General features: G+C 44.2%; 1 protein-coding gene across 2 annotated transcripts in view; it reads right to left on the bottom strand.

Moving 5' to 3' along the window:
- Window positions 1-24,300, bottom strand: part of LOC109864481 (nuclear factor of activated T-cells, cytoplasmic 1-like) — a 119,104-nt gene that overhangs the window by 69,863 nt on the left and 24,941 nt on the right. For both annotated transcript variants that reach the window (XM_031792112.1, XM_031792122.1), the window contains exons 6-8: window positions 23,130-23,270; window positions 13,326-13,381; window positions 9,176-9,308 (exon numbers count right to left, since the gene is read on the bottom strand). In XM_031792112.1, the coding sequence (XP_031647972.1) occupies window positions 9,176-9,308; window positions 13,326-13,381; window positions 23,130-23,270 (330 nt within the window). The remainder of the gene's footprint in view (window positions 1-9,175; window positions 9,309-13,325; window positions 13,382-23,129; window positions 23,271-24,300) is intronic.

The raw sequence follows: 24,300 nt of genomic DNA, 5'->3' as shown, positions 1-24,300 counted from the left end.
CTATTCAGCCTACAAAATGTCTTCTGACACTCTATTCAGTCTACAAAATGTCTTCTGACACACTATTCAGCCTACAAAATGTTTTCTGACACTCTATTCAGTCTACAAAATGTCTTCTGGCACTCTATTCAGCCTACTAAATGTCTTCTGACACTATTCAGCCTACAACATGTCTTCTGACACTCTATACAGCCTACTAAATGTCTTCTGACACTATTCAGCCTACAAAATGTCTTCTGACACTCTATTCAGTCTACAAAATGTCTTCTGACACACTATTCAGCCTACAAAATGTATTCTGACACTCTATTCAGCCTACAAAATGTCTTCTGACACTCTATTCAGCCTACAAAATGTATTCTGACACTCTATTCAGTCTACTAAATGTCTTCTGACACTCTATTCAGCCTACTAAATGTCTTTTCACACTCTATTCAGCATACAAAATGTCTTCTAACACTATTCAGCCTACAAAATGTCTTCTGACACTCTATTCAGTCTACAAAATGTCTTCTGACACGCTACTCAGTCTACAAAATGTCTTCTGACACTCTATTCAGCATACTAAATGTCTTCTGACACTGTATTCAGCCTACAAAATGTCTTCGGACACTCTATTCAACCTACTAAATGTCTTCTGACACTCTATTCAGCCCACTAAATGTCTTCTGACACTCTATTCAGCCTACTAAATGTCTTCTGACACTATTCAGCCTACAACATGTCTTCTGACACTCTATACAGCCTACTAAATGTCTTCTGACACTATTCAGCCTACAAAATGTCTTCTGACACTCTATTCAGTCTACAAAATGTCTTCTGACACACTATTCAGCCTACAAAATGTTTTCTGACACTCTATTCAGTCTACAAAATGTCTTCTGGCACTCTATTCAGCATACTAAATGTCTTCTGACACTATTCAGCCTACAACATGTCTTCTGACACTCTATACAGCCTACTAAATGTCTTCTGACACTATTCAGCCTACAAAATGTCTTCTGACACTCTATTCAGTCTACAAAATGTCTTCTGACACACTATTCAGCCTACAAAATGTATTCTGACACTCTATTCAGCCTACAAAATGTCTTCTGACACTCTATTCAGCCTACAAAATGTATTCTGACACTCTATTCAGTCTACTAAATGTCTTCTGACACTCTATTCAGCCTACTAAATGTCTTTTCACACTCTATTCAGCATACAAAATGTCTTCTAACACTATTCAGCCTACAACATGTCTTCTGACACTCTATACAGCCTACTAAATGTCTTCTGACACTATTCAGCCTACAAAATGTCTTCTGACACTCTATTCAGTCTACAAAATGTCTTCTGACACACTATTCAGCCTACAAAATGTATTCTGACACTCTATTCAGCCTACAAAATGTCTTCTGACACTCTATTCAGTCTACTAAATGTCTTCTGACACTCTATTCAGCCTACTAAATGTCTTTTCACACTCTATTCAGCATACAAAATGTCTTCTAACACTATTCAGCCTACAAAATGTATTCTGACACTCTATTCAGTCTACAAAATGTCTTCTGACACTCTATTCAGTCTACAAAATGTCTTCTGACACTCTATTCAGCCTACTAAATGTTTTCTGACACTCTATTCAGTCTACAACATGTCTTCTGGCACTCTATTCAGCCTACTAAATGTCTTCTGACACTATTCAGCATACAACATGTCTTCTGACACTCTATACAGCCTACTAAATGTCTTCTGACACTATTCAGCCTACAAAATGTCTTCTGACACTCTATTCAGTCTACAAAATGTCTTCTGACACTATTCAGCCTACAAAATGTCTTCTGACACTCTATTCAGTCTACAAAATGTCTTCTGACACACTATTCAGCCTACAAAATGTTTTCTGACACTCTATTCAGTCTACAAAATGTCTTCTGGCACTCTATTCAGCCTACTAAATGTCTTCTGACACTATTCAGCCTACAACATGTCTTCTGACACTCTATACAGCCTACTAAATGTCTTCTGACACTATTCAGCCTACAAAATGTCTTCTGACACTCTATTCAGTCTACAAAATGTCTTCTGACACACTATTCAGCCTACAAAATGTATTCTGACACTCTATTCAGCCTACAAAATGTCTTCTGACACTCTATTCAGCCTACAAAATGTATTCTGACACTCTATTCAGTCTACTAAATGTCTTCTGACACTCTATTCAGCCTACTAAATGTCTTTTCACACTCTATTCAGCATACAAAATGTCTTCTAACACTATTCAGCCTACAAAATGTCTTCTGACACTCTATTCAGTCTACAAAATGTCTTCTGACACGCTACTCAGTCTACAAAATGTCTTCTGACACTCTATTCAGCATACTAAATGTCTTCTGACACTGTATTCAGCCTACAAAATGTCTTCGGACACTCTATTCAACCTACTAAATGTCTTCTGACACTCTATTCAGCCCACTAAATGTCTTCTGACACTCTATTCAGCCTACTAAATGTCTTCTGACACTATTCAGCCTACAACATGTCTTCTGACACTCTATACAGCCTACTAAATGTCTTCTGACACTATTCAGCCTACAAAATGTCTTCTGACACTCTATTCAGTCTACAAAATGTCTTCTGACACACTATTCAGCCTACAAAATGTATTCTGACACTCTATTCAGTCTACTAAATGTCTTCTGACACTCTATTCAGCCTACTAAATGTCTTTTGACACTCTATTCAGCATACAAAATGTCTTCTGACACTGTATTCAGCCTACAAAATGTATTCTGACACTCTATTCAGTCTACTAAATGTCTTCTGACACTCTATTCAGCCTACTAAATGTCTTTTCACACTCTATTCAGCATACAAAATGTATTCTGACACTCTATTCAGTCTACTAAATGTCTTCTGACACTCTATTCAGCCTACTAAATGTCTTTTCACACTCTATTCAACCTACAAAATGTCTTCTGACACTCTATTCAGTCTACAAAATGTCTTCTGACACACTATTCAGCCTACAAAATGTTTTCTGACACTCTATTCAGTCTACAAAATGTCTTCTGGCACTCTATTCAGCCTACTAAATGTCTTCTGACACTATTCAGCCTACAACATGTCTTCTGACACTCTATACAGCCTACTAAATGTCTTCTGACACTATTCAGCCTACAAAATGTCTTCTGACACTCTATTCAGTCTACAAAATGTCTTCTGACACACTATTCAGCCTACAAAATGTATTCTGACACTCTATTCAGCCTACAAAATGTCTTCTGACACTCTATTCAGCCTACAAAATGTATTCTGACACTCTATTCAGTCTACTAAATGTCTTCTGACACTCTATTCAGCCTACTAAATGTCTTTTCACACTCTATTCAGCATACAAAATGTCTTCTAACACTATTCAGCCTACAACATGTCTTCTGACACTCTATTCAGCCTACAAAATGGCTTCTGACACTCTATTCAGCCTACTAAATGTCTTCTGACACTCTATTCAGTCTACAAAATGTCTTCTGACACTCTATTCAGCCTACAAAATGTCTTCTGACACTCTATTCAGCCTACGACATGTCTTCTGACACTCTATTCAGCCTACTAAATGTCTTCTGACACTATTCATCCTACAAAATGTCTTCTGACACTCTAACCAGTCTACAAAATGTCTTCTGACACTCTATTCAGCCTACAAAATGTCTTCTGACACTCTACTCAGCCTACAAAATGTCTTCTGACACTCTATTCAGCCTACAAATTGGCAATCATAAATGTATTTCTTATGATAGTTTCTTTTTACTAACAAAGTAAGAATGCATAAATCCTGATGAAGGTGTAATAATACTAATAACCATTGTCTGAATAAATGAGTGTTTTGATCAGATGAAAAACTATTCCTATCGTCGTGTTATGATGTTATTATTGTTGGGACAGGACGTAACTGAGAGATTAACTTTCACACCCCAAGTCTCCTTTGGGGAGGGATGAGCTGGTGTGATTACCCAGTGGGAAGCCTATTTACGTCAGTCTTGTCAGAGCCACAGGGCCGGCCCATCTGTCTTAGAGGCTCCCTAGGTAAGGTCTGTGTCCTTAGTCTCAGGATGACACCACCATACACTTACTAGGGAATATCATACTGGGCCTTGTAACAGGCTCTCCATAGCCCAGACCTGGGTTCATGCTAGGTCTAATATTTGTTTTCTGTTTTCTATACTTTAGCTGCATTTGATGAAGCTTGCCTATTGCAATGGAACCAATGGAATAGTCTCAAAAGTGTAAACCCTACATACATAGTAATACATAGAATATTTAGCAATCTGATTTATTCTGTAAATCAAGGGCAGCTTCATAGTCTCACCGTCTCCCACTTTCCCTGAGACTCACATGCTCTGTCACACATTCCCCTTCTCCTGTCTGCAGAATGAGAGACAGAGGGATCCTTTGAGGAATCCCTCTCTTCTCTCCTCCATCCAGCTCTATTTGTCTCCCCTACTCTAATCGATCATTCCTCAATCTGTCTCCTGACCCATCTCTCTGTCCACTCCTTCCAGCTATCTGTGTGTGTTTCCCTCCAAACACACACACTGCCCCTTCCCAGTTCCATGGTAGCAGATTCACCCTGTGAGTCCCATCCCCAGCTGGCTTCTATTTCCTCCCAACCTGCGGGTTATGGCCGACAGACAGTTTACGCTCTGCACATGTTTTTCTCCCCATCTCTGGCTGTCTGTGTCTGTCTGCTCGCATTAAAGTGATCTGGCCTCATCAGAGTATTTATTAGGAACTGGTTTCCTCCCAGGGATGGGGTGAGGGTTCGAGGACGGGTTTGTGGGGTGTTGAGCACAGAGGGCCTAGCCCCGGCAGGTTGTCGTGTGAAGGAAAGAGACAGCCGGGCAAGAGGGCTTTCTGGGATGCACTCTGATTCTCATTACGATTGGCTGCTTTGCTCTCAGAGTGGAAGTATGGAGTGGATGCTCTACTGTCTCCATAAAAGAGCTGGTTAGATTGCACTGTGGAAAGACTGTGCCCAATGCATTATACCTAGGGTCCTGAGTTTTCCCTGACCATGTGACCTGACTAGGAAAAACTCCAGGCCCTAGTTTTAGCAGACGACCACCAGGGCCCAGGGTTTTTCCCGGTCAGGTCATATGGTTAGGAAAAAGTATGCTAGCTGTATCTCTGATATTCAGAGTGGAGCAGGTGGTGCTTCATGGTGGTAGTCATCAACTCACTGGTGTTTAACTCACTATGTCCCACTGTGGTTGCAATCTGGCTGACGGCTGGTGTCCTAGTCTACGCATGCCATGTAAATGTGTGTGGGAGTGTGTCTGCGAGTGTTTGTGTGTGTGTGTGTGTCTGTCACTGTCCTAACTTGGAAACAAGGAAACGTCTCAGTCTCCAGTTTGGTTAACATGACACATCTTTGGGGAGAAGTTCACGGCGTGCGGTTCGTGAAGTTCTCGTGTACGTGTCTCTCTTGTTTCTTCGGAACATACCCCTCTCTCTCTCCTCCCTCCCACGTCTCAGACCACAAACCTACGGCCAGGAATCAGTAGCAGCCCCCGCTGGTGTTAACAATAGAACCTGATCTACAGCAGGAACCTCCAAAACGGCTTGTGAAATGAAAGGCATTCCGAGAACTAACTTTGGTCGGGCTTTCGTCAGCGCCGGCACTGTCGGCGTTTGTTGTTTTATGTGGTTCCGTGAAACGGTTTCTTATTTAAGGAGAAGAAAAGGGACGGCATGTCACGTCTTCACTCGCGCAAGAATGATTTGGACAAGAGCTCAGAAAAAGAAAAGCAACACTCACACACACACACACTAGGATGTAGACAAGGACACTTGTGCTGTATGTTCATCGCAACATCGGCTATGTGGTGATTTATACAAACCAGAACTGCTGCCAACAGCACATTTTAGAGTCTACAAAACCGGAATAACTTCAGAGTGACATATTGCTTAGATTCTTGGATCTTTCTCCTCTCAAATTGTAACTCATGACAATGAGCTTTCCGGACAAACTTATTCAGCTTTAGTCATCAAATTAATTGGGCTAACGTGACATTGTGAAGGAAAGTGAGGACAATGAAGAGCAGTTTTGAGAAGCACAAAGACAATAAAAACAACGTTCATGAGACAATCCGCATTCTGTTGCTTGGCATCGATATGCAACGGCATTATTACCATGCTAATTGCCCATTTGAAAAACTCCCTGTATGAAATTCGGAAGGATATGCCCGTTAACATCTGGAAGATGCAACGGTTCAAATCTGCTACTCCTTTCTTGCTTGTGTAGGACAAAACAGGCCTATGACAGCCTTGCCATTCAAGCTTATCGTTACCTGTCAAACCTGGCAAAGACTCAATCGTTTCCAATCCTCCAGACTGCATCTGATAATAATATCCGCACTCGCTCTGAGGCGTGACTAAACCGAAGGGGAGATAAGAATCAGATGATGTTTACACGACAGAAACAATGCCTCTCCCGTGAGATATGACTGTCCTATTTATAAGATGGAGACTAAACGATTCAAATACATATTACCTCTTGTTTCCTTACTTGGGCATTTAGCTATGCCGTACATGTTTGAGGTGCCACAGTGGAAGCGTTGAGCTGTCAACAGGTTCAATAGGCCTTTTCACACACTTGTCTGATTATGTTTTCACATGAATGAGTAGAGAAGCATCACGTGACTCCAGTGGAAAATACAAGTTGTTTTCAAAAGCGATTGGTGGACAGCAGATCGTTTGTTTCGTCCTTCACACTTTTTTTCAAATAAGCAGGGCTATTTTAAGTGGCGGTTTTGCCTTTTTATAGACGAGCACACGCCCGAGCGTGAACGAGATGTTCTTTTTAGAAAGCATAATTGACGACCACGACTGTGTTTAAAGTGGGCAGGAAGCCCCGCTCAGATGGGCGAAGGAGGAAGAGATGAGAACAGCCTCTATGTAACACACACACACACAGCACCCCCCTTACCTGGCCACAGTGCTGAGTTGGCTCTCTATCTACGTGTTCAAACACTCTCAAACAGTGAAACCCTCAAAAGCAAACAACCAGGTTTCCCTCTTCTTTGCCATGTTATAATTATCCTCAATGTGACTTAAGAGATCTGTTTGCTTTGATGACAAACTGCATCTGATCTCGGACGGATATAATTAGGGCTTCTCTTTTACCTCGGCACAGTTGAAACAGCTCTGCTTGCATTTACAGAAGACGCCACTTCACCCGGACACGTGCCCATGGGCAGGCAGACACGGGTTCAAACTAGATGAGTGGTAAACTCAGAGACGTTCAGGGGCTACGGACGGAAATGAGCTCGGTAGCGAAATGCGCCACTATTGCGACTCAGTATTATCTGAGCTATTTATTGTCGCTTGTTGACTATCGTGTTGAATAAATGATATTCAAGCGCTAAAGCCCGAGGAGATGTGGTATATAGCCAATATACCACGGCTAAGTCTATAATAGCCTTATTGCTATCGTAAACTTGTTGCCAATGTAATTAAAACAGCAAAGAAAAAATGGTAAACCACAGCATTCAGACAATCGGCATTCAGGGCTCAACCCACCCAGTTTATAATACATGGATAAATATCAAAATAAGAAATAAGAAGGTCTGGTGAACCACAGCAAGCGGCTTTGACTGTGACTGGAGTGGTAGATTATGTTCCGTCATAAACACTGCCCCTGCTTGTGTGGTCCCCACTGTAATCTAGTTCATTTGGCACCGTAACAGAGAGCACACCCCATTCATCTGTTAATTGGATCATGTTGACTCTCCGTGAAAATGACTTGAAGATGCAAAACAGTCAAAGCGTGATAAGGCTTCTCCTTGTACAGCTTATCTCCTTGTCTGTCTCCCTGGTCCGTATGGGGCTGCCAAATATGGGCAGAGTTTGTCTGTCCTCAACTCCCACCACCGCTCGCTCTGCTAGGGTCAGTCACCCCAAAATGGCCTGTCTCTCCCGCTCTCCTCCCCCCTCCTCACCTCTCCCTTTCTCAGCCTCTTTCTCGTTCTCCCTCTTGCTCCCGTCAACCGTCTCCAAATAGGGCCCTTTGTTCATTGTCAAGGTGGTGATGCGGTCTCTCTCTTTCTCAGAGTCCCGTCCAAAGGCCTGAATGATTGCTTCTTATCTCCTCCAGGCTACAATAGCAGTGGGTGATCATTGAAGTGTTTAGAGAGTCTTAAAATCACATTTAAAGGTGAAGGCTGCCTTTCAACACTACTGGACCTGATTATTAACTTAACATTGGATATAAAGAGAGAGAGACATTTGAAATGTCTTTATTCTTTTGGAACTTATTCTTTATTGTTTATTTCACTTTGTTTATTATCTAGTTCACTTTGCTTCGGCAATGTTAACATGTGTTTTCCATGCCAATAAAGCCCTTCAATTGAATTGAGATAGAGAGAGAGAGAGAGAGAGAGAGATGCAGCAAGCTGTGAATAATTAACTATGTTGCTTCTAGCAGCATCAATGGATTCCAATCAATATGTCTACGCATGAAACTTGGATTTGGCCAATTTACTCTGAGCCCAGAATGAGAGGTATTTAGTTGGTGATGTAAGACTGTGAAATGACTCCGAATCCCAATAACTTCCTCACATTCCAATGTGTCAAGCCAACTATACATGTGGAGACCAGGGGGCACGTTAGCGTGTAGTGCAGAACGTGAGCTGTGTGCGATGGATTCATTTTTAAAATTATTTTTTTTAACCTTTATTTAACTAGGCAAGTCAGTTAAGAACAAATTCTTATTTTCAATGACGGCCTAGGAACAGTGGGTTAACTGCCTGTTCAGGGGCAGAACGACAGATTTGTACCTTGTCAGCTCGGGGTTTTGAACTTGCAACCTTCCGGTTACTAGTCCAACGCTCTAACCACTAGGCTACCCTGTACCCATGAGTTGTGTCTGAGGTCGACGTTTCAGGGATTGACTTCTCAAACTTAACGTCAACATTGCCCAGAGGCTCTGTCAGTCAACCCTTAACACCTCATCACTGGAGAAGGCAAGCTCGCAACCAAATCAACACAACTCACATCTTCTGCTTCACTTCTGCCCTCGCTCAGAGCCTGTAATGCGAACCGGTGTTGTTTTTGTGGAGCCAAAATGATTTAGGAGCACACCCAAACCACATGTAAGCAAGGAGGTGAACCTGAAGGTTTGCGGGGTTACCGTTTGGGGAAAGGTAGGTGAAGCGCTGGTATTGGCTCCTCTTTCTCTTCCCATTGCAGACGTAGAAGTTGACCTGCACTGGGCTGGATATTCTCTGGTTCCTGTAGGGGGGGATCTCAGCCACCAGCGCCGTCTACAACACACAGAAACAGCACAGGATGGATACACGTACGAACCCTCCAGACGCACTGTAGATCATTACTCACTATATTTGTGTTGTGCGTGGCAGATTTTCAAAAAGCGGTCAAAAAACACATGCGTTATCTAAACATTCTGAAATCAGACTGATATGGCAGGGTGAAGATTTTAGTTTGAATGTCACTAGATTAGGCCTGCAACCCCCTCGCAGTGGTCTTCTAAGACACAAACATAACTCCAAGTGTGCATAAGTGTCAGCTCATTAATTAGCAGGTATGCTTGTTTCGCTTTCACGGAACCCTGGAGGAGTGTTCCGAACATGCTTTCTGAGCTGGGTCTTCAGCCCAATCTGGATGGGCTCAGCATGACCCCCAGGGTGTGTACCACGCCCCTTTTTGTGTCTGTCTAAAGCCGGGAGGGCCTGGGGTTTGAAGCCTACCTCTGGACTACTACAAGGTGAGAGATGTGGGTCTCTGGCCTTGTTTTCACAGCCCCCGATCAGCGCGTCGCTCCAGGCCCAGGGCGAGACCTCCGTAAATCCTGGACGGACGTGAACTTTGGAGGCTGCAGAGCAGGGGTTGAGGTGCTTGACAAAGGCGCCATAGGGACATGACTGAGTGTCTGCCTGCCTAGAGCCTGTCTGTTTCTTTCTCTCTCTCGCTCTCTCTCTCTCTCTCTCTCTCTGGGGGCCAGCTCAGGCCATATGGTGGAGGAGCAGAACAGGAAGCCATTCCCAGCATATTTTGTGGGGTCTGTCCACATGTCTGTGTGTCTGTTCATAGGCCGGGTCTGCACCAGACTGACGGGGTCAAAGACAGCACAGACACAGGTGCCGATGACCCCCCTCTCCTCCCATCCTCCCACGCAGTGAGCAGCGCGATCCAAACAGGAATAATGAAAACATATGGGTGACCTAACCGTGGCCGGTGGCAGTGGGGGAGAAAAGGCCAGTAACACTGCGGCTTGTTTTGTCGGCACACCAAATAAGCACACTGTACGATTTGTCTTTCACCTACCTAACCTAACCCAACCCCTCACTGTAATGTTCCAACATGTGGGACGAGCCTTAACATCAGCCAGCCCTTAAGGCCCATTAAGAGAGGCCGAATTCAACACTCCAGATGCAACAAAGCCATTAACCTGAACGTAAAAAACACATGACAACAAAAACACCATTGCAATGCCGCCATATTGAAACACATGTTCCGCGGGCGATGGTTTATTCTCGACCCCTGCAATTGTCAATTACAGCAGTTCGTTTACGGGGAGACAGAGGGGTGGTGAGAGCCAGCTGATGAAAGAGAAGTGAAAGGGAGGGGGGCACGGATGATTTGAAACACATTGCCGTCACACACCCTAATGTGCACCCGAAGACACAGACACACACAGGCAAACACACACTCGCGCAGACCTTACGAGTCTCTCCTCACCATAAGGATTTCTTCATTAACTCCGGAAGCACATGTAGCTTTCCTATGACACGTACAACATTTACCGTCCCCTCTGACGATTCCCCTTTGCCTTGTTTTTATGAAGAGAATGTAGGCCTAAATGTGTGACTGGGCATCAGTAGAATGGTGCACTGGTTTATTTTCTCATTACTTCTCTCGTGAAAACAGCAGGTACAGTGCCTTGCGAAAGTAGGCTTCAGGCTTCAAACATAAAGATATAAAACTGTATTTTTTGTGAAGAATCAACAACAAGTGGGACACAATCATGAAGTGGATCGACATTTATTGGATATTTCAAACTTTTTTAACAAATCAAAAACTGAAAAATTGGGCGTGCAAAATTATTCAGCCCCTTTACTTTCAGTGCAGCAAACTCTCTCCATAAGTTCAGTGAGGATCTCTGAATGATCCAATGTTGACCTAAATGACTAATGATGATAAATACAATCCACCTGTGTGTAATCAAGTCTCCGTATAAATGCACCTGCACTGTGATAGTCTCAGAGGTCCGTTAAAAGCGCAGAGAGCATCATGAAGAACAAGGAACACACCAGGCAGGTCCGAGATACTGTTGTGAAGAAGTTTAAAGCCGGATTTGGATACAAAAAGATTTCCCAAGCTTTAAACATCCCAAGGAGCACTGTGCAAGCGATAATATTGAAATGGAAGGAGTATCAGACCACTGCAAATCTACCAAGACCTGGCCGTCCCTCTAAACTTTCAGCTCATACAAGGAGAAGACTGATCAGAGATGCAGCCAAGAGGCCCATGATCACTCTGGATGAACTGCAGAGATCTACAGCTGAGGTGGGAGACTCTGTCCATATGACAACAATCAGTCGTATATTGCACAAATCTGGCCTTTATGGAAGAGTGGCAAGAAGAAAGCCATTTCTTAAAGATATCCATAAAAAGTGTCGTTTAAAGTTTGCCACAAGCCACCTGGGAGACACACCAAACATGTGGAAGAAGGTGCTCTGGTCAGATGAAACCAAAATTGAACTTTTTGGCAACAATGCAAAACGTTATGTTTGGCGTAAAAGCAACACAGCTCATCACCCTGAACACCCTATCCCCACTGTCAAACATGGTGGTGGCAGCATCATGGTTTGGGCCTGCTTTTCTTCAGCAGGGACAGGGAAGATGGTTAAAATTGATGGGAAGATGGATGGAGCCAAATACAGGACCATTCTGGAAGAAAACCTGATGGAGTCTGCAAAAGACCTGAGACTGGGACGGAGATTTGTCTTCCAACAAGACAATGATCCAAAACATAAAGCAAAATCTACAATGGAATGGTTCAAAAATAAACATATCCAGGTGTTAGAATGGCCAAGTCAAAGTCCAGACCTGAATCCAATCGAGAATCTGTGGAAAGAACTGAAAACTGCTGTTCACAAATGCTCTCCATCCAACCTCACTGAGCTCAAGCTGTTTTGCAAGGAGGAATGGGAAAACATTTCAGTCTCTCGATGTGCAAAACTGATAGAGACATACCCCAAGCGACTTACAGCTGTAATCGCAGCAAAAGGTGGCGCTACAAAGTATTAACTTAAGGGGGCTGAATAATTTTGCACGCCCAATTTTTCAGTTTTTGAGTTGTTAAAAAAGTTTGAAATATCCAATAAATGTCGTTCCACTTCATGATTGTGTCCCACTTGTTGTTGATTCTTCACAAAAAAATACAGTTTTATATCTTTATGTTTGAAGCCTGAAATGTGGCAAAAGGTCGCAAAGTTCAAGGGGGGCGAATACTTTCGCAAGGCACTGTAAAAAGGGAAGGGGATAATCCACTCTTGGCCAGGCGTCAGGCAGAAGGCCGAGCTCTGACAAAGTGTTGAAGCGCTCATCCTCCCTGAACCAGAAGTTGAACAGTGAACTAAATGTCTGGCTAAGCTGGCTGAAGTGTTTGGTAGGGCAACTGGGCTTGCATCAGTATTCATTAGGCAACAAACTGAAGAAAATGTACTGAAACTGGGAGGGCCTACCTAAACTTGTCCAATGAGAAACATGCTTTTTTGTTTGCCATTACAAAGTGCTTTGCTATGGTGTGCCCGAATGAATATGACCTAGTAGAGAGAAGGTGGTGGTGTGTGTGTGCCCGTGTACACATGTGTGTGTGTTGGCGTGCACATGTAAATGTGTGTGTTTATTGAGGGATGCTTGTTGATGAAGAAGCAAGATGCTCTAGGTGCAATCACTCTGTTTACTGTGTCTGCCGATGAGGACAGAGAGAAAATGTGTGAAAATTCCATTCAGGATTGCATGGACTAATCAACACGACTAATCTCTCTCCTTGGTAATGTCTTAGCAAAGATTACATCAGCAAAGTGAGTAAGGGGAAGCAAGGGAGGTGAGAGAAGGAAATACAGGGGGAGAGAGGGGGGAGAAAAAGAGAGAGAGAGCGAGAGACAGAGAGAGAGAGAGAGAGAGAGAGAGGTACTATAATGGAATAGAAAGATGCATAGAATGTATGAGTGAGCCAATTTACACTTTCAATCTTAACAACAGGACAACAACTAATACAGTGTGTTTTACAGAAAACACTGAGGACTACTTACAGACTTGAAGGAGTCCTTGTCAACTTTGGCTTCTGTCTCCCATAGGTGGTGTCCATCTATAAAAAAAAAGGACAACAGAAAATATGAAACACTACATAATCAGACAATATAATTGCAAAAACAAAACTTACGAACGGGGAGCATAGAAATAACGCACATAGAACAGATCTACTGCTCCATAGACTTGCTTTCGATGAGAATGACAGACCTATAACTCCAATTTCTATGTGAATTTCGTCAGATTGGCCAAAAAGTTACATATTGCAGCTTTAACTCTGCTTCACAAACGCCTTTTGTTCGTTTCATCTTGAGAGTGTGTTGTGGTGTCAAGGCCTCCCTGTCATGCAATGAAAGCCCAGGGATCTGCAGCAGCTGCTGGGAGTCTGTAGCTGTAGCAGTTCTCTCACATTCTTTGGATCTCTCTGGGATTTCATGCCACACCTTCGCGAACAGACACTCTATGCTCTGTTTATACAATCAGGCCCAAACCACAGCACATTTTCTTACAGCCTATGACTCGTTAGTGGCTGTCAGAAATAGAAGTGACAATATCCAGCCTTTGTGTGTCTGTGTCACTGCCAGTGTCTGTATGTGTATGGCACTGCCATGCTGGCTGGCAATATAGTTTAGTCTATGACACTACCATGCAGTGTTGGCTGGCAATACAATTGTGCCAGTGTGTGTCTGTGGCACCGCCCTGATGTCTATGGCACTGGCTGACTATATAATTCTTTGTGGTCCTAATTTAACAAGGACTGTGAGACGTGTGAAGTAACAAAGACTAAATACGTTATGGCCATTTGGGCAGCTGAACTAGTATAACTGAAGAGCCAAGTAATAAGTTGAGGTCTCCACACCAAATTGTTCTCCCAAAGTCTTATTTTTCACAATGCAAAAAAAGGGAAGAAAAGATCCCAGTCATGCTTGGCCTGCTATCACTCGTGAAGAAGGGTGGATCTGGGGGTTGGGAGAGAGCTTAGGAGGATGGAAGTCACCATGGATCTCTTTCCAAAAAGCAATATTAAAAAAAAGGAAAAGAGAAGGAACAGACATTGAAAAAAGATCACAGACCGATGTCTTTATTTGGAGTTCAGGCAGAAGTGAGAGAAGTTAAGAAAGAAGAGAAAGATGAAGTGAGTAAACAGACAACGGTGATATTTCGGTAGGGTGACTAGTATACCTATATGACTGCGATGTGCAGGTGATCGTGATGTACCACGGAACTAATACGCTCGTCAGGCTGCGAGACGGGAAAGAGAGAGACTAAGAGAGTGAGAGATGATAGGGAGTGCTCATGCCTCATATTACATCTGGGGAACCAAGAGGGAATCTCGCCCGCCCCCGCACTGGGACTCCCTCCAAGAGGGGAAACCTTAGACGTCAACCCTCCACAAGTAAACATGTTTTTCAGGCTTCTCTCTCGCGCTCTTTCTCTTTTTATCCCATTTCTCTCTCGCTCTCATTTTCTTTCCCCCTCTCTCTTCTTCTCCCCCTCTTTAACATTCTCTTTTGATTCACCTCATTTTCACCCTCTGTCTGTTTGTCTTCTACAGAAGCAGAAATGAAACAGACACTCCTACTCTTTTAGAAATAGTTCAGCAAGATTAAACAAAAATAACAAAAGCAGTCATTTCCCCCTCTTCTCTCTCTTTCACCTTTGCTGAATCGGGAGACAGCCACGTATGTGGCATGCAAACCTTTTCAAGTCAGAGTACCGCCAGACTAAACCACAAAACGTTACGTTCTCTCTCTCTCTCTCTCTCTCTGTCTCTCTCTCTATCTCTCCCTCTCTCTCCCTCTCCCTCTCTGTGCAACATCTGCAAAACGCTTCCGTTCCGTCAACGGCACCGCCCCTCCCTACTTCGCAGAGCCCCCACCCACGCACAACCCCTCCCTCCATCTCCGTCTCTACCTCGGCCTCCTCCTAAACTCTCCCTCTATCAGACTGGTCACAACACAGAGCAGTGGTAGTAGGAGGCATAGCAACTCCCTATACGGGTCAATGACAATTGCACTGAACACATTTACACCAAAAGATTTACACAAACACACGCACACACACACACACACACACACACACACACACACACACACACACACACACACACACACACACACACACACACACACACACACACACACACACACCTTTGTCTCAAGTAAAGTCCTTTGGGGAAAGATCAGCCAGCTGCCTTTTACTGTGTCAAAACTGGTGGGAAGAGTCCCGAAGACTCACATTGTACAGGAACACACAACAATGGACCTACTGATGAATGAAGCATCATCAGGACACAGATGACAGAGAGTTTTGAACAGCCTAACAACAACACAGTTCCTATGTTTATTCTATGTTTATTCTATGATTCATATAATACAGTACATGCTCCCACATGACTACAATAACAATAACCTCCCATTTGTTTTCTTTCTCTACAGTAATTGCTTGGAGATTTGGTTAATGACAGGAGACACAATGTGGAACGCCACACGGAATGGTGGGTCCACTCTGGTGTTTATTGAACCAGAACCATTCTTATCTGGCCTCTCTTACACGTGTCCCTGCACTGACCTGTGGTTGGTTTACACCCAAACACAGAGAGACAGAGAGAGAGAGAGAGCAAGAGAGAGAGATAACTCTCCTCCTACTAAAACATAGGGAAGGGGGCATACCAACAACAGAACAACAACTTCCACTGGCCAAAGAATGTTCACTTTGGTGGTTTTAGGAATGGAACATTTTATTCGCCCCGACTTAATTGCAGAGGCACTCGTGAAACAAGCCAGCCTTATTTTTCGACTTTCGTCGAATTTAATTTCGGAGGTGTATTTTTTCACTCTCTATCCCTCTTTCCTGTTTATATAATACAGTAGGTTATCAAATTTTATAAAATCCTGCTGCCACCTGTCTGGCAAAAAACGTCAAAATAGCAGGCAAAACCACATGCCAAACAGTGTCCATCACACACAAGATCAGGGGTTGTCTTCTGTTTCTCTAGGACACCTGGTACCTGCCAGCCCTAATACTGGTAAAAATCTGTCAACAGGGTGGTAGGGTGGAAAAGTTAGGGGATCCAGGAAGAAGTGGGATCGAGGCTAGAGGTACTGGGCTGGGGGCGGGGGGTAGACCTGACATCTCTTTCCCTGCTGTGGAGCTATATCTGTGCTTTATGCTCCAGACGTCAAAGGCACAGCTCCAATCACACCAGATGTAAAAGCTATCCTGCTCACAAGGGAATTCCCTCCCTCCCCTCTGAGTCAGAGTGTAGGCTTTCCCCTGCACTCCCTTCCTCCTCACCTCCTTGCCCCACTCCCTCCGTGCATGGAAATCAGGGAAAGCCAGAACGTACGCTCGACGAGGAGCACCAGGTATGCCTTCCTGCTCCCGTGCCAAAACGAGAGGGTTGAGCAAAGTCAAAATGCACACACACACACACATGCACGCACACAAACACACACGCAAACACAAACACACACATAAACACACCACCCTCCCACACACACACACCACCCCCGTAATAAAAAATAACAGAGACATCCTAGCTAATCCAACTGAGCAGCAACACAAAAGGAAATGGAAAGTCTCTGAGATGTGGAAAGGAAAAATATTCACTCCTAAAGCCTCTAAAACAGTACTTACTGGTACAGGAGTGTGAGACTCTCAAACACAGAAAAACAATGCTCTGTCAACACATCAACTATGATCACTCTCAACCCACATCATACTTTACCCCTAAGTCAGAGGGGAAGAGGGCATGGGGTATGCAAAGGGTAACTTATTAATCACGTGATAACTTCAACAGTTCTCTCAACAAAACTTGGGTGAAATATCACAGACACTGTACTGTGTGGCTGAACAGAACAGTGGACACGTTGGACACAACCTTATAACACATCGGTCTCAGAGCTTGGAGTGCGAAGATAATAGCCATCTCCAAAACCTTGTTGGAACTCAATCACTAAGCAGAGAGTCAACAGTGAGAATCAACAGTGAGACTCAACAATGTGAAACACACCCAAGGAACGGTTACAGGACATCCACTAGTGGACAATATCCGCCTCTCCTGCCCCTGGCTTTCCTGAACAGCACTTTGTCTCACCCTGCCTGTGCCCCTCCCCTCTTCTCCTCCTCCCTCCCTCCTCCCCCTCTGTTCTTGTCTGTTCCGCTTCGCCTCTCTTCAGGGAATCCTTCGCAGATGAGTCACTGAAAACACTTCCTACTGAACACACAAACAGGCCCGTAGGCTAGCTACCAGACACTAGCTACCCTACCCCTCAGCGGCAGCACACACACAGACATGTACACACACACATGCACACACACACATGTACACTCTGTTTGCATCAGTCATCCTGCAGGTCCTTGATGCAGAGCAATGGGGACGGCCTTAGCATTTGAAAAGTAGAAGTCATTATTTTTCTGGGCACATTAAACCCTCCCATAGTGCCACCATCCATGAGCTCTGCTCTTTTGTTACAGAGAGGGGGATTGAGAAACAAGCAAAACAACACGCGAGAGAGGAAGAGAGAGGAAGAGAGAGAGGGAGAGAGGGACAGGAACAGAAAGACAGTCCATTATGAGCCTCTTAAATGGAAACCGGTCGACTACATATCTTAACAACTGTTATTGTGACAACAAATCAATCAGTTTTTGATGGAAAACGGACAATTCATTATAAATCGCCAAATCAAACTATATCTCAGTACAGATAATGTCGTTTTAGTTCGACCAAAAGATGAGGTAAAAAGGTCAATGGCATGCAGGATTTTGTGACGCCGTCATTGGCACACATTCACACTCGTACTACACCGGCTCCGACGCTCGTCGGATGTGGCAGGGCTTGCAAACTATTACAGACCACAAAGGAAAGCACAGCTGAGAGCTGCCCAGTGACACGAGCCTACCAGATGAGCTAAATAACTTCTATGCTTGCCTCGAGGCAAGTAACACTGAAACATGCACAAGATCATCAGCTGTTCCGGACGACAGTGTGTGAGAACACGCTCTCCGCAGCCAGTGTGAATAAAACCTTTAAATAGGTCAACATTCACAAGGCTGCTGGGCCAGACGGATTACTAGGACGTGTACTCCGAGCATGCGCTGACCAACTGGCAAGTGTCTTCACTGACATTTTCAACCTCTCCCAAAACTGCCTAAATGACTACCGATCTGAAGCACTCAGATCTGTAGCCATGTAATGCTTTGAAAGGCTGGTCATGGCTCACATCAACACCATTATCCCAGAAACCATAGACCCACTACAATTTGCATACCAACCCAACAGATCCACAGATGATGCCATCTCTATTGCACTCCACACTGCCCAGTCCCACCTGGACAAAATGAACACCTATGTGAGAATGCTATTCATTGACTACAGCTCAGCGTTCAACACCATAGTGCCCTCAAAGCTCCTCACCAAGCTAAGGACCCTGGGACTAAACACCTCCCTCTGAAACTGGATCTTGGACTTCCTGACGGGCCGCCCCCAGGTGGTAAGGGTAGAAAACAACACACCTGCCATGTTGATCCTCAACACCTCCTGTACTCCCTGTTCACTTATGACTGAACGGCCAGGCACGACTCCAACACCATCATTAAGTTTGCTGATGACACAACGATGAGACAGCCTATAGGGAGGAGGTCAGAGACCTGACCGTATGGTGCAAGGACAACAACCTCTCCCTCAACGTGATCAAGACAAAGGAGATTGTGGACTACAGGAAAAGGAGGACCGAGCACATCCCCATTCTCATCGACGGGGCTGGAGCAGGTTGAGAGCTTCAAGTTTCTTGGCGTCCACATCACCAACAAACTAACATGGTCCACACCAAGACAGTCGTGAAGAGGGCACGACAAAACCTATTCCCCCTCAGGAGAAAAGATTTGGCATGGGTCCTCAGATCCTCAAAAGGTTTTACAGCTGCACCATCGAGAGCATCCTGACGGGTTGCATCACTGCCTGGTGTGGTAACTGCTCAGCCTCCGACCGCAAGGCACTACAGAGGGTAGTGCGTACGGCCCAGTACATCACTGGGGTCAAGCGTCCTGCCATCCAGGACCTCTATACCAGGCGGTGTCAGAGGAAGGCCCTAAAAATTGTCAGACTCCAGCCACCCTAGTCATAGACTATACAAACATTTTACTCCGATTTTAACCTCAACATATAGTGAAATACACCAATAAACTTAGATTTGATTTACACATATGACACACATTGAAAGACAACCTCATTTTTCTGGGGGGAAATATGGAGATTGGGGATCTTCCTCCCACAGCATCTTTCCCCCATGCGTTTCCAAGGAAATTCGATTGTTTTGGTCGAGTTTCATTGTCCTCTTCACCTCATCTATTGAACATCCTACAATAAAGACTGTAGAGCACCCGGTAGAACTCCACAGCCAAAGAAAATGTCTAAATATCAAATATGGGCATTGAAGTATAGTAGGAAGGAGGTGCCCTCTCTGTGCAGCAATGGAATACCAAGACATAGTTTGGCATAGAAAGCTCAAGTTAGGTCAAGTTAAGTCCTGTCTGTTGCTCTTTTGTAGCTCTTTAAGAATAGATTGTTGGAATTTTCCGGGGAGGTGTTTATTGGAGCACGTCTTGGAAAGTGAGCAGCTCTCCAAACCTTTAGTCGCTGCAGCAGTAATGGATGTCACCGCTGGAACACAAGCAGTGATGGCTACAGTGTGTGTGTGTGTGTGTGTGTGTGTGTGTGTGTGTGTGTGTGTGTGTGTGTGTGTGTGTGTGTGTGTGTGTGTGTGTGTGTGTGTGTGTGTGTGTGTGTGTGTGTGTGTGTGTGTGTGTGTGTGTGTGTGTGTGCGCTTTTACTTTTATAATGTAATATAAAACCATATTCATGGTTTACAACTTTAATATAATTCGATTTTATTGGATAGCTTTTTCCTTTTCCACTTTTTTTGTCTTCCGACCGAAATCAACAATAAGACTCAAACTCAAAAACTTTTCTCAAAATGCAATATTATGTGAACAAAATGCCAAGATGTCATTCTATATGAAACATTTAAATAGAGCATAAGAACATTTCTACAGATGTATCAACTCCTGTGAACTGGCTATTATACAAAGGTTTCTCTGTGTGTGTGTGTGTGTGTGTGTGTGTGTGTGTGTGTGTGTGTGTGTGTGTGTGTGTGTGTGTGTGTGTGTGTGTGTGTGTGTGTGTGTCTGAGTGTGTGTGTGTGTGCGTGTGCGTGTCTGAGTGTGTGTGTCTGAGTGTGTGTCTGAGTGTGTGTGTGTGTGTGTAGTACTGTGATAATGAGCTTTGAGCTGGGAGACCCTTGGAAGTACTGGGTCCTTTATTGCTTACAAAAGAGCAGACAAACGAGACAGACACTGAGACAGGGTCAGGGAGAAGGAGGGGGCATGAAAATAAATCCCTCACTTTGTGCACCCTCTCAGAAGTCTCGCTCCCTGGACGCCACTGAGAAGGAAAACAATCCACTGAAATGTCGATAGCAGGCAGCCGTGTGGGGATCCCTGGAGCACAGGACTCCACACCACCCTGGCTAATCGCTTTAACGGGCTGACGAGGAGAGAGAACGATAGTGAGGACAGGGCTGGGAGAGAGCGAGAGGGAACGAGAGAGCGGAAGGAGAAGGGGGGGGGGGTGGATGATGAAAGGTGAAGGGGGTGAAAGGGGCGAAAAGGTGCTAGACGAGACAGGGCTTCCCTCTCTTCAGGGATCCCCCTTCACGTGGAGTTAGTCAGACAATGGGGAGACTCCCAGCACATGAACAAGTCAATCTCTCCCTCTTCTCACCCCAGTGGGCTCTAAGGGGCTGAGGGGTGAGCCAGCCATCAGGGTGAGAAAGACCCAATGACACAACTGTGGAGGGGTAAGTGGTTGATAAAGGGGTTTCGGGAGTGTGTGTGTGTGTGTGTGTGTGGGAGGGAGGGGGGGTGCAGCAGGGGGTGTTTCCATGACAGGGAGACTCCAAGGCCAATAGTACCAGGTGTGGGGAAATCCTCTCCAAAAAACAGGAGCAAATATCTCGCTCAGAGCTGATAAAGGCAGCAGAGTCCCAGAGCTTGCCACCTTCACCCAGAAGAAAACAGACACCCTCTCAGGAAATAATGACGTGTCAGGGCTGATGCTTCGAGTCTTGTACCAGTCTACTGAGTTGACCTGGAGTTGGAATGTACCTATAAGTCGTCTTTCTGAATAACACCTCCTCGAAAGCTTGCCGAGCAACTCCAAATCATTCCTACGAGGATAAATGAAGACACTATGAAAAACCTCTCACATATAACTTTCTCTTCTCACAGCACAAACATTTTGAAACACAAGCAGTAAATGTCAGTTAACAAATGCCAAAAAAACACCACAGACAGTATATCTATATAAACCAATAATGAAGAAAGATTTTCCTCTTTCCTTGGAAAACGTCTACAGCTATCCACTATATCCTCATGATCATCATCATCATCACCATCATCACGTGTGTTTACACAGACCAGACTTGGCCAGTACAGTTGCCTTTGATTCACTGGACCCAATCAAGGAAATGACTGTTTGTAAAACTTGATCACCAGTGTCTTCACATAGTCGTCTCTCCTCTCACTCCCACACAGAGAGGAAACGAATGGGAAAAATATTAAATGTAAAAGTAATAACAAATCACACTGCAGGAGGGGGGAGACAGTGTGTGTGTGTGTGTGTGTGTGTGTGTGTGTGTGTGTGTGTGTGTGTGTGTGTGTGTGTGTGTGTGTGTGTGTGTGTGTGTGTGTGTGTGTGTGTGTGTGTGTGTGTGCATGTGACAGTATGAGAGAGAGATAAGAAGTTTGAGATGACGAGAGAGAGAGAGAGAGAGAGAGAGAGAGAGAGAGAGAGAGAACTTCTGTATGTGTAATGTTTACTGTTAATTTTTGTTGTTTTTCACTTTATATATTCACTTTGTATGTTGTCTACCTCACTTGCTTTGGCAATGTTAACACATGTTTCCCATGCCAATAAAGCCCTTGAATTGAATTGAATTGAATTGAATTGAATTGAATTGAGAGAGAGAGAGAGAGAGAGAGAGAGAGAGAGAGAGAGAGAGAGAGAGAGAGAGAGAGAGAGAGAGAGAGAGAGAAAAATAATAGGGGAGAAATTGTGGGACAGAGGTACAGATGCCATGCCTTAATTTGATCATCCTTCTGTTGCAGGAAATGCAAACTTCTTGTATATTCAAGGTTTAAAAAGGCTTCTAAAGTTGGTAATTTCCACTTTGAAATTTCAGACTTGATTTTCCCTTACAAAAAATGTATCAACCCCTACAAAATTGTCCATGAATTATAATCATGTTGCTGCAGGATTATTTTCCTGTTGTAGCAAACTGTCTCAAATTAAGATCCTACATCTGTACGAAGGTAACTTGAAAGACGTGAAAGAGAGAGAGAGAGAGAGATAGAGAGAGAGAGAGAGAGAGAGGGAGAGAGAGAGAGAGAGAGAGAAGCAAAGAAAGAAAGAGACGTTGCACATGCCCCGCTTGTGATTCATTCCTTAACTTGTGGCGAGCGTCACTAAACAGGCAATGGAAACTTCTACAAATGTAAATACGGTTCGGTTAAAAATATAGTTCCTTAATGCACACCACATGTGGCTCCCTGGCAGACCCTGCTCTATTTTGACGGGAGGAGACCGAGGGAACGCAATGAAGGGAGAGAGACAGAGAGAGAGAGAGTGAGAGAGGCAGACACAGGGATAACTTAAAAGTGAGATATTAAGGAAGAGTGTGAGAGAAAGAGATAAAGATATATAGAGAACGATAGAGAGATAGTGTGTGTAGCGGCTCCTAATTTACCTTGGGCCTTCTCCACGAACACCACCTTGGAGTCTGGCAGAAAGTTGTGTCCACTCAGGAGGATCTTCTTTCCCCCCGTGGCGGGGTAGCTGTCCAGGCTCTGCTTCTCTACCAGGGGCAGCTCCTGTGCCGATCGCTGGGCTGGAGGAGGGACAGACAGAGAGACAGACAGGCAGGCAAGCAGACGGACAGACACGAGGAGAGCGTGTTAATTCACATCCAACTTGGCACAATAGCTGGACAAAAAAAGAATAAAACAGTGAGCGGATATACACTTTATACTACATACACAACAGCACTCTATACTGCTCAAGCTTTCCTTACCCACTCCCCATCCGCCCCCGGACCTCCAGATCCCCTACCTCCCCAAATCTGCCATGTCACAGCAGGAGTTGCTTAGCAGATGTTTTTTGTTTTTTTAAACGTGAAATATATAAAAAGGGATCAAAACAGTATTTATCTGGTGACCCAATCAGCTTTTTTACTCTCTAGATTCATTATTTTTCATATTCACCCAGGGAGGAACAAGCCAAATAATGAGTCATTCTTCAGTCATACTTTATCCACCACCTGTCTCTGCTTTTATCAATGCACCTCGGGGGTTCTTGGTTATCAAGACCATTTTTCACAGCCAGACGCACAATGCTCCATCATTACATCACTCTGCAATGGACTTGACTCATTCAGTCATCTGTAATAATGATCCATCAGTCCATTGTAAATAAAAAAATAAAAAAATGCAGAATCAATCAAAACATGTGTCATCATCAACCTTGGACTAGAAACTACAAGACTAGAACATTCCTACCACCCATTACACATAGTCTATCTCCTCAGGATGGACATGACCACACACACATACACACACACACACACATATACACACACATATAAACACACATATACACACACACACACACACAAACACACCCATACACACACGCACACACACTCAACTAATTGACATAGTTAGCGGTTTCCATACACACTTCCAACCCCGCGAGATCTAGAGCTGGCAAATGATCCTTCATACACCTCTGATAATAGGGTCACCTCACCACAATAAGTTAGGCATAGAGTCATAAAATGCACTGAGGGATATATGACATACAGTGGGGCAAAAAAGTATTTAGTGAACCACCAATTGTGCAAGTTCTCCCACTTAAAAAGT

Source organism: Oncorhynchus kisutch, linkage group LG2, assembly GCF_002021735.2.
Source record: "Oncorhynchus kisutch isolate 150728-3 linkage group LG2, Okis_V2, whole genome shotgun sequence".
Classification (NCBI taxonomy): domain Eukaryota; kingdom Metazoa; phylum Chordata; class Actinopteri; order Salmoniformes; family Salmonidae; genus Oncorhynchus; species Oncorhynchus kisutch.
Note: the sequence above shows the minus strand (reverse complement) of the source record. Positions and strands in the feature narration are given on the sequence as shown.